The sequence below is a fragment of the Silurus aristotelis genome (assembly GCF_946808225.1).
Source record: "Silurus aristotelis genome assembly, chromosome: 14".
NCBI lineage: Eukaryota > Metazoa > Chordata > Actinopteri > Siluriformes > Siluridae > Silurus > Silurus aristotelis.
Genome location: NC_139587.1, coordinates 18,573,928 through 18,587,061, shown reverse-complemented (window position 1 = coordinate 18,587,061; position 13,134 = coordinate 18,573,928). Strand labels below are relative to the sequence as shown.

Sequence of the window (13,134 nt, the reverse complement as noted above, 5' to 3'; positions counted from 1 at the left end):
GGAAAGAGTAGTGGAAGCCAGGCTGAGAGAAGAGGTGACCATCTGTGAGTAGCAGTATGGTTTCATGCCGAGGAAGATCACCACAAAACAGAGGTGGGAAGTAATGAAGTACAAATACTTTGTTACTTTACTTAAGTAGATTTGTCTGGTATCAGTACTTTACCCCACTATTTATTTTTTGGACAACTTTTTACTTTCACTCAATACAATTTTACATAAATATCTTTACTTTCTACTTCTTACATTTTCAAACCAACCTTGTTACGTTTGGTATTATTTCTTCCTATTAAGCGCAGTTTTCAGCCTATCAACCCTCATTCACCATATCACTGGTGTTTTATATCCAGGCTATCAGACATAGGCTAGCGGAGCAAACAATGAGCAAGGCAACAAGAGAAATGGTTAATGTGAAAATAAATAAAAACAAAGACATTCCTCAACACCCATGGCCATATATATGGGAGATGACCGAAATTATAGGTGTAAAAAAGTGCTGGCTTCATTAATAAAAATGAAGAAAAAAAACCTCTCAAATACAATTATAGATATTTGATTTAATCAGCCTATATAAATAGCTTACATTAGACAAATGATTTAAAGATGTTTTATTCATTTTTACTTTTGATGCTTTTTCAGCATATGTTCTCATTAAAAAATATTTCAGATAATGCTTCAGATGCCAACTTTATTTATAAATGTCAAGTGTGAAACATACTGTTCAATTCAGATCTTTAATTATGTCGTGATGTCTGGGTGGTGCAGCAGATAATGTTACATTTCAACTTCAGCATCCTTGGATTGATCCTAAACTCTAAAAAAAAATAATTATATATAGGCAACATTGGTACGCAATGATTTATATATTTTTTTCTAATGAAAGAGAGTCTGTTTGTTGTTTACATAAAGCAAAACTGAGTGATCGCCAGTCATGCAGTCCTTTGGTACACCCAGAACAAAAAGAGACAATAAGCAAAGAATTTATTGCTTTTTTTAATGCACCTAGCAAGGGCTGATCTGCACACAAATAACATTATTAAAAAACACAATGGTAACAAATAACCAACAAGTGCTGTTAGTGTTTAGATATCAGTCCAGCCTGAGCTTTAATAACAGCAAGAAAATATGTAACCAACAAACAATAAAAAATTAAACAAATAAATAATAATAAAACTTTCCGCTTCATTTAAATTTTTCACAGCAAACTTATTAAATAAACTGTTCTGATCCATTTTCACGATGTGACAGCCACTGAAATGGAACCCTTAGCCTGTTACAAAACAGAAACACATTGTGAACATATTAACTAAAGATAACACTATCATAATTCAAATCACATTATTGTATTACATTGTCACTGAATTCATTATTATTCTCTGGTGTGCCTGAAACTTTGAGTCTCACCTTGAGCTCTAAGAAGAGCTGAACAGCTCGGTTGAAATCCCATTCATTCTGTTGAAGCCACCTGAGACAGAACACAAGGCAGAAAATAATATGATTTAAATATGTGAACCAGATTCTAAAGTCAATCCCCCTTCCCCAGACAATGTACTGTACGTGCTTTTGACATCTCAAGGTTATGAGCATGGGACAGTTTACACACACATGCAAACACACAAAACGGTACCATTTTACACAGTAAAATATACGTTTCCATCAAGATCTCTACTTACTTTTGGGACCACTCGAGATTCATCTGATATTTTTGAGAAAAGTTAAAGATCATCTCCTGCTGGGTGGGAGAGTGGGTGGACACTGGGCTGCAGGATGGGGTCGGAGCAAGTGGCGCAAATGCACGGCGGACCTCTTCAATGGTGGCGTGCCTCACAAATAGCGTATCATTGACTAAACATAACCTACAAGAACAAAAATAAAAACACCCAAAAATATTTATTACAACAACTCCTGAAAGCTTGAAAAAAAAAAAGAAGAAAATATATCAAAAGTAGACAAAATCACCACAAATGAATCTAATCACAATAAGGGATAGGGGTTGCAGAATCTTGAGTGTGTGTGTGTGTGTAAAGTGGGAGAAACACCCTGGGAGTCCCATGAGTGATTTTCAGAAACTCATTTACCCTTTGGGTCAATTTCATTTTGCCAATTTTACTGAAGTGGTTTTGGGAAAAGGGAGAAAACTGGAGAACTGTAATACAAGTTCAGGATGGAACCTGGGAGATAGGAGGTGGAAATGTAACCTGCTGTACTATCATGCTACAGAGAGTTAATTTAGTTTTCTGGGCAAAAAATATATGGGAGCGGGCAGCATAATGAGGCAAACACTGCACAGTGGGCAAGCTTGAATTTTTTACTTGTCCAACGCTTTGACACAAAAGATCAGTTAAAAAAAAAAAAAGTTTTTTTTCCTTACGCATTGTTCATGGCTGGGACTCCAACGAAGACCCGAGAGAAGGCACGGACATTTTCTTTTGATTTGACATCAACTAATGGAACAGGAAAAAAATTAAATAAGAAAAATTATTATCTAAATCTAAATCCAAAAAAAATTATTTTCTCCCGCCCGCAATATTTAAGTTTTGTTCTGCTTCTGCCCGCAAAAGCCCACGTGTAAAATGTATAAGTAGTATTATTTTTAATGCACTGAATGCTTCGTCCAGCTCCTTTACACTTTATTTTTTTTCATTTGCTTCCCCTTTGAATATAAAAAAAGAAACAGAAAATAACCAAACATTGTTTTCTTTGAGTTTGACTTTTTTGTGTAAATGATGAATATGGACATGGAAAGTTTCAGAACATAGAACATCAACTAAAATGATATAAAAAAAAAAAAACAGGCCAAGGTTTTGTTGTGTTGTATGTTACTTTCTTCAATAATGAAGTAATATCTGTAGCTCTCTGCGATTCACTGACCATTCACCTGTAGCTAATTGCGATTCTCTGAACATTCACCTTAGACCATTTTGCGGGAGTTCCATTATTTATGTTACTGTCCCACAACCAGTGCGCGTGCACGCACGCACGCACGCACGCACGCACGCACGCACGCACGCACGCACGCACGCACGCACACACGCACACACACACACACACAAAACTACATATTTCCAAATGTTTTGACAGGTGCTGTATATACTGTACATATGAAAGAAAGATAAACATATATAAAGAGCACAGTGGTTCACTATGTGCCATCTTTTGCAAACAATACTTACAGTCCTTGAACATCCCAGTGACTGTAAACACCAGTAGCATTTCCTGAGGAGACAGAATCAATAAACCATACTAAGAATTTAGTCGTGACAAGTAATGAAAAAATAAATAAAAAATACAAACTGTAAAACTCACAGTGCATGTGTTTACATCAACACTAAAAGAGGCCAAGTCATGCTTGGTTTTGGGCAGTTCATTCAGGAAGGCGACTATGCTCAGTCGAGTGTGCTTCAATGCACGAAACCTCATCGCTATGGGGAAGGTAAAAAAGCAGAGAAGTTACAGATTATCAACATAATATTATCAGTTACCAGGGACTGCAAGAAACACAAGTACGATGATATGTTCACTAAATATACAGTGTAATAAGTAAGGCACTTAACAGAACTAATTCAACATAAATTATGAAAAACATGCCAAATCTATCGTCTCAAAATCACCACCATTATATGCCTGCATTAATTCTGCTTTAGACAAATGCCCATAAATTAGAATTAATTAATTAACCTATTATTTTGTTGATAAACAGTGTTGCTAACAAACATACATGGGACACCTGGAGGTGTACATGGTTTTTGAAAATGTAGCTCAATTGAGAGTTCCCACTTCTGAGTTCAGCAGAATGCAGTGTACGGCATTACTGAATTTATTATTAAGGCAAACACAAACCCTACTTCACTTCTGTCTCTCGTTTAACACGCCCTTTTATTTGCAAATACTTACAAGGGTCTTTGATTCTCTTTATGTTGCGATTGTGACTTTTATATTCCTCTGAGGTATACCTATAATTACAGAAGAGCTGAGTTAGTGAAAGAGAATTTTCATATATTTGACTTCCTGCATATAATACAAAATAATTAATCAGAAAGCAAATAACCCATTACAGGGCTCCAGACCTTGACTTAAATGGTCGCATTTGCGGCAAAAATAATAATTAGCGAGTAATATTTTTGCCTAGATCGCCACCTGTGACCATTTAAATTTGCACGTTATGACTGAATAATCTGCATGTTATGACTTTTTATGTGTGTGTTCTGTGAGGAATGGCCTATCACGTCATTTGTTGACGTAATAAACAGAGACGCATGCACCGCCTGTGCTTGAGTTAAAGCGCCAAAATAACTGGATAGTTAAAGCACCTTTCTGCATCAGAAAAAAAAAAAAAAAAACGTTGAAACTAAAAATATCAGACTTTTTTCCAAAACAGTCTCCAACTCTTCCGCTGATGACACACCTGTTAATAAATAAAACAGGCTGCAGTTGTGCCAGCGTAGGAGAGAGGCAGAACGACAAAAACACTGAGGACCATCTTTATATGTCAGTCAGTGAAAACATAAATAAAAGTGCCAAAAGACTATAAAAAAAAAACTTCTTGGATTCAAGAGTTTTAATGACTGAGGTATGATCACGAGACGCAGAAAATGTTCTGCGACTTCTGCTCTAAAGCAGGCAGAGAAATTGCGTGGAAAACTAATTTCATTACCGGAACAAATCATTAAAAAAAAGAGACTGTAAGAAAACACTGGGATAGCCAAAAGCATAAAAATGCTCGTGATCACATAATGGCGAAGAGCGCACCACAGAAAACACTGTTAGCGCTCGCAGTGTCTCGTGCATGCGGACTACCTGCGGAAAAAGAATGGAAAGAGCGAAAAATTTTATTCAACACCGCCTATATGATCGCTTCAGTTCCCAGGCCATCCTGTAAAAAAATGGCAGCTGTACACATCTTGTACCCAAGTTCATTCTTGTGTGGCACTTAAAAATATAATTTGGCACCTGTTGTTTTTCTCATAGGAGCCAATGGCTCCTAAATTGATTTTTCAGCTGATAAACAGTATATAGTCATTTTTATATGTCTGTCTCTGTAATTTAATATCATGCATTTCTTTTTTTAACATAACCACATACTTTTTTTTTTTTTTTACAAATACTCAGTAGTAGAAATAATATTCAAAGTACATTTAGGAAAAAAAAAAGGATTTACTTGGAGACATTGTAAATGGCATTTTGAAGGCTGAGGGAGAAGCAGGCCTCATCATGATATGCATCCAGCAAAGGCTGCCTGTTTCCTGAGTCATACACACTGTAATATCTAATGCAATACACAGACAGGGATTCTGTTAGAATGTACAGAATGAACAAATGTGTAATATAGAAGGAATGGTTAATTCAAGCAAACAATCATTCATTCATCTTTAGCAAACACATTATCCTGGTCAGGAGACCCTCTAGAGCATACGTCAAACTCATGACCCCCGGACCACTTTTGGCCCGCCGAGCCATTATATCTGGCATGCGAGGTAATAGCACATTTATATTATAACTAAGAATGTATGCTGTCTGTTTTGTTTTTCATTAAATGACAGCGTTTGGCCCTCTACATAGACCTGGTATTTAATTTGAGTCCATTCTATTATTGGGTTTGACACCACTACTCTAGAGGATTCAGGAACACTGCATTAAACAAGGGAACACACCAGTCAATTGCACCATGCACTCACACAATCACACTCGTTTAGTAACAGTCACCAATCAACCAACTGGCATGTTTTTGGGTGGCTGGATGATATCAGAGGAAACCCACACAGACAAGAAGAGAACAAGAGAAACTCCACACAGATTCACAGGATGCTGGAGCTGCAAAATGGCAACACTATTCTTCATGCCACTATGCTCCTAGTGACCATGTTAACTATGCTTATATTTGACAGTTGGTGGACTTACTGGTGAAGAAATCGCAGAATAAACTCCTTGACGTCACTTGAAACAAAGTAGCTGTCCTGAAACAGAAACATGCATGGCATTAAAACAGAGAATCGTTTATATATTGAGAGACAATTCAATAAGCCTACGACGCACCTTACTCGGAGGAATTGAAGTGCAGGTTTCCACATCAAAACCAATCGGTGTCGGAAGATTGTGGCCATCCTACATAGAAATAAGAATAAATAATACAAGCATTAGGTTTTTGGAATTTGGTAACTATTTAATTAATTTGTAAAGGATGTTGCTTGTTTTTGACTACTTATTATAAAGACGTTATTGGAGCCAAACTAATTTATTCACACACTGTTAAAGGTAGGAGACATGATTTACTTTCAATCTTATCACAGTAATTAAGTCAACTGTTTTCTCAGGGTCATGTAAACAGACAAATTAATGAATGATACATAGCAAATAAATCAACCTAAGTAAAATGCTCTCCTCTTAGAATCACTGACTAACAGATATTACACATTAAGACAGAGTAACACTAAATAAAGAAACAAATAACTAAGCCTGTGAAAGGGGGAAACTAAGTGACAGCTGTAAGCAATAAAGAAAAAGTTCTTACCAGTTTGAGGAGCTTGGGAAATCGGTCACGCACAGCACTGTCAAAACAACAAAGCATAAGAGTTTTGGTTCAAATGTGGCTTTTACTACCATGCTCACATTAACACTCACACACTAAAATACAATAAGGGTTTAACAAGAAATCCTGACCCCTGTAGCTCCACTATGGTGTTAGCAATTTAATTGTCTGAATCCAACACAATATTAGCTCAGCCAACACTTTAGTGTATCGCAATGTTTTGGCTTTAGCTTTGTTTCAAAGACAGCTGAAAAATATTAGAAGCTTTATCCCTCATTTTTTATTTATTAACCACCAGTTTTCTCCATGCAGAACCTGCTGTGAAATGTTTGGGACACTTATTGCACAAAATATTGGTATGTACTATCTGATCTAAAAAGACAGAAATTACTCACTGAGGTAAAAATTTAAAAAATATGACTCTGATGTGATATTCAAAACACAAATTCGGTCCAGTCCTAAGGTAGCCTTGAATATTTAAACATTACTGCAAAAGCAGAATGACTGACACTGTGTAGGGTCCATGAATCTCTTTCATTTAAATTATGATCAATGATTGTCTATTTTTTTCTACATCATAAACAGGACTGTCTTTTTTCTGAATAATAACAGTTTTTATTATTAGCTTGCTGTGAGTTGAATTTATTACATGAGAAATTTGACTACATGATTCAGTGTTGCTTCAATGAATACCCTTAATTGCATAGTCAGGCCTTACCTGCTTCCTGAAATGTTTACATACAATTTAAAAGATGTTTTTATTTGTAAATGCTGTATCAGTATAAAAACTGAAATGAAAGTTTTCCTGGGAAGAACTGGGAAGTGGTTCTCATAAGCAAAAAAAATATTATTGTAAGAGCTAGCCAAAAAAGTTGTTTAGATTTCTACAGTAACATACAATTACTTTTAAATTTTCAGCAGAATAAAAGTCACTGTGACCAATTTAAAGCAAATGTCACGTTTAATCTCTTTTTGTGTGCCTGTAATGTTATCTTATGATATTAGTATATTAAAGCACGATATATTCAGAGTAACTAAGTTAGCATACTTTTTTTTTTTTAAATCATAAACTACTATATAAACATTAATACCTCCTAAGTACAGGAGGTCCATTGTGTTACTTGAATATTCGTTTTTTTTTTTTTTTTTATATTCAGCTACATTTCTTGGATCTTTCCTCTCAGTTTTTGGCCCTTATCTAGTGTCGATGAATACAACTATGTGGTCATAACCACTTACCCGATATATGATGATTGGTCTGTAAAGTGATCACACAGAGGATTGTGATCCAGCCACAACTCTGTCAGCTTCAAGCCTTTCAGTTTGTCCAGCTCCCGCTCAGACTTCAACTATGGTGGAAGAACAGAAAGAGAAACCAGTTCAAATGAGTACACATGGCTAAATTCACATTATATTAAAGTACATTATGAAATGAGAATTAATGTATATAATATAAAAAAATGCATGATTTAATGAATAGTTAGAAGATGGTAAATAATATCACCTCATTATGGGACAGGTTGAGAGTGCTTAGGTTGGGAGTTACGTTCACCATCTCTGCAAGGTCATCCAGCTTGTAGAGCTTGTTATTGCTTAGGTTAAGAGCAGTCAGCTATAGACAACATAATAGTGAGAAATTTAATGTTAAATCATTTAGTGTGGATACTGTTAACTAGGGCTGAAACAACTAATTCGATCAAATCAATAATAATCGATAGAGAAATTTGTTGTCCACAAATGCCGTTATTGATTAGTTTGGCTGCTTATGTTACAGGCTAGCATGACAGAAAGATAGCACAGCCACCTGCAGAACTGTCGGAGAGTACAGGATCAACCCTTAGCAGGAAAAAGTGTGTCCCAAGGCATCCAAGCATTTTATAATCATTTATAAAATCTAAATATTTGCTATAGTAGTTGGTAAGCAGACTGTCCTGATGAAATACCCCTGCTATAAATACTGTGAGACAAACTGCACATGCGCTTACCATTAAAGTATCAGATAGCCACTGACAGCAGAATCAGATTCTGCTAGATCCGAGTAAGGCTTTACAAACCCACAGATCTCTAAGTAAGTACTTTAAATGCCATAACTATCACACGTTTTATTAGAAAGCACAAGAGAAAAAAATAAAACGTCATAATTTAGATGTCTGTATTTGTAAAAATGAAATCTTACTTGTGGAACATTCTCTTTAATAATCTTCAGCACGGCCTCCATGCAGCTCTTGCGGCTCAGAATTACATTGATATTCTGAGAGATCAAATCTGAAAAGACATGTCAACAATTCTCAATTTCACACATATGCGTTTCACTAATGAAACTGCTTTTCAGCAATGTCTGGTCAGTTCTTTTGCTATCTAGAAATTTAAAGAATGACATGATCAGTATAAATATGAATTAATAGTCAAGTCAAACTACCTTGATCACTGCGAATGCTGTTCAAGTCAAGAAATTGCTCGGAGACATCAAATCGCTTGGACATGCATTGCTGTTAAAAGATTTGGGCTTCCATCAGTATCAGTTTTTTATTTTTATTTTTCCCCCAATCACTTTTTTCAGAATGAGTGCATAAAGTCTTTTACCTTTAAGTGTTCAAGATCCTCGTCTTTCAAGTCATTCTGAAGGAAGTATGGTGGAGGACAGGGGTTCATGATCACAACAACCTAAATAAAAGAACAAAAACAATTTATCAAATCATCTATAGTTAACTGCAGAAGGATTCATAAAATTTACCTAATACAATAAATACTATTCAAGAGTATCAGAGCTATCAAAAACCAAGCATCATGCCTTATATCCTTCCATATCCACGATCTTGCGAGAGATACTACGCAATGCATTGGCAGTGTCATCATCATCTACGAAGAACTGCACTTTCTGTCCCTCCACGGAATACTTTGAATACATAGAGGGAAAAAAAAAACCACAACGGTTCACTGTTTACACATCTGCTATATATTCAATAACAGGTTATTATTATCTGGACTATTAAGCCTGCTGGTGTTTACTCACATGTACTGGAGTAAAAGGAATGGAGCAGAGATTCTGAAGAGCAGTCAAAAGCCACTTCTTATCATGTTTCTTGCCATAAGGGATCTGTTAAAAAACAACCATTGTTCAAATCTACTGACTTTATAAAATAGAGTAAAAGCAACATTTATCTTATTTTTTTATATACACAATTTTGCCATTTTTTCGTACCGTTATTTTGTACCATGTCTTGGATTTTCCTGAGCTTGACAGGCCTCCTGGTCTTTTTTCATTGCCTGATAAGTGACTTCCTCCCCGTAGCCTGCACCTTTCTGGAGTTTCTCTTCGGTCTTCAGCAATTCGATTATCCCATCGTCGGCTGCCCCGGCCATATGGGTTGCTACATTAAAGAACCCAGATCAGTCCACTTAATTTGCAGCAATTTTACATCATGCCACTATATTCCCAAAAGTACACCAAATCACTCCCTTATGTGCTTTTTGATTGCCCTATTTCAGATTTAGTTCATATAGTCACTTTGCTGTTATATTAACCTTTACTGTCTGGCAAAGCTTTCCACTAATTCTGAGGTATGAATGTGGAGACTACAAGCTTTAGAAACACCAGGTAATGACCTCTGGGTGATGTTCGGGTGTGTTCTGTTTTCCAATTCATCGAAAGGTGTTCAGTAGGGTTGAGCTCAGGGCTCTGTTCTGGACACTCATGTTTTTATAAGTCCCCTTTGTGCACAGGAGCATTATCATGCCAATAAGATCCAGTGAAGGGAAACTGTAATGCTACAACATTGTGGTAACAGAACCACATATGGGTGTGATGCTCAAGTGTCCACACAGTCCACATAGACCCCTTCAAACTTCTAATCTTCCTAACTCTATTCAAACATTTAAGTTAAAACATTCACACAAAAACACATACACTTATATACTCACAATTTCCTCTGAAAACTCCTATCATGGCCATTACTCATGTTCACATCTCCATCTTCATCCACAGACCTGCCCGGAAAATTACTGCCGGAGCCCCTTGTGGGATGGCATCCTAGTCTCTGATGAACAGATGCATTGTTTTGGCGTCTCCTGGGTGGCCCATGACTTCTGTGATTATGGAACTGAGAACCACTCACTCGGTCATCATGCTCTGATCCAAAAGAAATACATAAAATAAACGATCATAAACATTTCTGTTTGTACACTGGATTAAACCGTAACAAATTGCACATGGCAGTGCACCAATTTTAGTTACACACTTCTTATTTGTAAGTGATGGGACTTTGGGATTGGTTACCATGATAACAACAGTAACAAAGACTGTTGTTAAGCAACCTGTTATTGCAATGTAAGAAACTCCAAAATCACAATTGCATTATATATATATATATATATATATATATATATATATATATATATATATATATATATATAACAAAAAAAAGAATAATAAAATAAATAATGATGACAAATTACAGATAATAATAATTAGAATATGTCAGACGTTCTCACACTGGTGTCTGAGCACTTCCTGGAGACTGTGAAGCAAAGCTTCAGGTTTATGATTATTAAATTGTTACAACAGGGCAATCACAACCCACAGTTTTTGGGTATGATATTTATTATTAATTGTTATGGTTATTAGCTACAATATATGATTGCACACATTTCAAAATGTGCCCAAAATTTGAAGAAGTTTGGTATGTTCTTAAAAGAAAAATCACCACTGCTGATGGTGAAGGATCCCCTGAACCCCTGACTGTAAGAAGTCTGAAAATGTGTGTATATACAGGTAGTCCAAGCAAACCCAAGCTTTTAAAATCCAATCTGAATAATACATTCCCAGAACAACATTTATAATTTGTTATAAAATCGCCATGTAAACCGGAGTAGTAGACGTGATCCACGGCGTAAATAAACCCGGACACCATGCAGTGTCATACAGCTGTACACGATTCATGAATTTAGTATTCTCTCAAAGCCAAGACACGTCTAAATGTAGTGAACATGCTAAATATATATGATATTTTTACCCGAATAGCTGCCACTGATCCAGACTTTTCGTACAGCTGGGTCTTCGTCCAAACCTAAACAAAAATAAACCCAAACATCAACCGAGTCACAAGATGTTTGCACACTTACCACTGTAGCAGCGGTCAAAGTCCGCCATTATCCGGACCTGAAAACACCGCCAGCTTGGTAAGGTTGTGTTTTTTTCCGCTCAAATATTAAATACACAGCGATTTGACCCAAATACGAACTGTTTACATCTCGCTGTTAAAGTATCATCTGACAGCGCAGGCGACTCCAAACACAGGAGAGCATTTCCAGGGGAACTTCATTAACCGTCACTCCCAGTGGGCGGTAACATCCGGGTCTCCTCTACTACGTGCGCTGTGTTTTAAATTCAGCATTGCTAAGAGTAATTTTCTTCATCAGATTATATTTTTTTTGCTTGACATTGCTTTGTCCTTTAAAATGTCAAAATAAACGCTGTCTTATCATCAACAAGAATGGCATATAAACACACTAATCATAACTGAAAGAAAAAAAAAAAAACTCGTTCCGAAGCTGCATAGCACGTGCTCCGGCTTTTACATACTGCTGTAATATAACTAAGCTCGAACTTTTAGTGATATTACATATAACTTGCCAATATTGCCGGATGGATTGTTTATTAATGTAAATAGTAAAAAAAAAAAGTGCTTCAACAAAGTCTGATTCCTTGCTCACCTTCAGATTGCACATTTCTGCACACGGACAAACGACAACACCCGCGTTTAGAAAACATCTCGATCAGAAGACGATAAATTGTTTAGGAGACGGACTATAATATGACCCCACCACCTCACTGTGACGTCACATTCAACGGTGTACTGGAAAATGGCACCTTACTAAAAAAAATGCCCTGCAGCAATAATATTAATAGAATAACCAAGTAAAAAAAAAAGTCAATAGAAAAACCAACAATCATCGTAAATGATTAACTCTTATTTTTATCTTTTATTTTTCATGTTCTCTCTCTCTCTCTCTCTCTCTCTCTCTCTCTCTCTCTCTCTATATATATATATATATATATATATATACATGAACAGCCATATTTCAGTTCATCTACGTCAGGGGTCACCAACCTTTTTGACACAGAGAGCTACTTCTTGGGTACCGACTAATGTGAAGGGCTACCTAAAATAATTTGTTTTCTCAATTTACCTTTAATTATAGGTTATTATTAATAATTAATTATATTAATCTATATCAGGGTGTCAAACTCAATTGCACAGGGGGCAAAACTCAAAGCACACTTTAGGTCGTGGGCCGAACAGGATAAACATTTATTGAACACACTAAAACAGTGTTTTTTTTTTTTTTTTTACATAAATATGAAAAAAAACAGACAGGAATATTATTCCAGAATAAATCAACCTAAACTTTAAATTATGTGCCTCTGATTTCTCCTCTGTTTTCACACCAGCTTCAACTCTTCTACTTTCTGTATCTTCTGCTCTGCGTTCAGGTTTTTTTTAGCTTTTCCTGATGTTTTGTCTCGTAGTTCCGTCTTAGATTCAATTCCTTAATTACAGCCACAATCGCTCCACAAATAAGACACACGTGTTTACCGGCAGTGTCAGTAA

The 13,134-nt window shown here is 36.1% G+C and overlaps 1 protein-coding gene across 6 annotated transcripts; it reads right to left on the bottom strand.

The window, feature by feature from the left end:
* Positions 1–965: 965 nt before the first annotated feature.
* nxf1a (nuclear RNA export factor 1a) lies at positions 966–12,389 on the bottom strand. 6 transcript variants are annotated; one of them, XM_083561599.1, is made up of 22 exons: positions 12,236–12,389; positions 11,536–11,589; positions 10,445–10,652; positions 9,726–9,894; positions 9,537–9,620; positions 9,315–9,419; positions 9,107–9,187; positions 8,943–9,012; positions 8,700–8,788; positions 8,028–8,135; positions 7,763–7,872; positions 6,506–6,542; positions 6,031–6,099; positions 5,896–5,951; positions 5,156–5,263; positions 3,892–3,950; positions 3,304–3,419; positions 3,171–3,213; positions 2,369–2,441; positions 1,671–1,853; positions 1,402–1,462; positions 966–1,267 (listed from the first exon to the last, which is right to left on the bottom strand). In XM_083561599.1, exons 1-22 carry the CDS (start codon positions 12,291–12,293, stop codon positions 1,232–1,234), a joined length of 1,977 nt encoding a protein of 658 aa, XP_083417725.1. In that variant the 5' UTR covers positions 12,294–12,389; the 3' UTR covers positions 966–1,231. The 6 variants fall into 6 exon arrangements, 5 of the variants coding, with proteins under 5 accessions (XP_083417725.1, XP_083417728.1, XP_083417729.1 ...); XM_083561602.1 differs by lacking the exon at positions 12,236–12,389 and adding an exon at positions 11,764–11,878; XM_083561603.1 differs by lacking the exon at positions 12,236–12,389 and adding an exon at positions 11,771–11,878.
* Positions 12,390–13,134: the final 745 nt, after the last annotated feature.

Coding starts and splice junctions, on each gene's coding strand:
- nxf1a (XM_083561599.1), bottom strand. CDS start 12,293: ATGTTTTCTAAACGCGGGTGTTGTCGTTTGTCCGTGTGCAGAAATGTG. Junction 11,590..12,235: donor CAGAAATGTGCAATCTGAAG/GTGAGCAAGGAA, acceptor ATTTTTGTTTAG/GTTTGGACGAAGACCCAGCT. Junction 5,264..5,895: donor ATTCTGCGATTTCTTCACCA/GTAAGTCCACCA, acceptor GTATTGCATTAG/ATATTACAGTGTGTATGACT.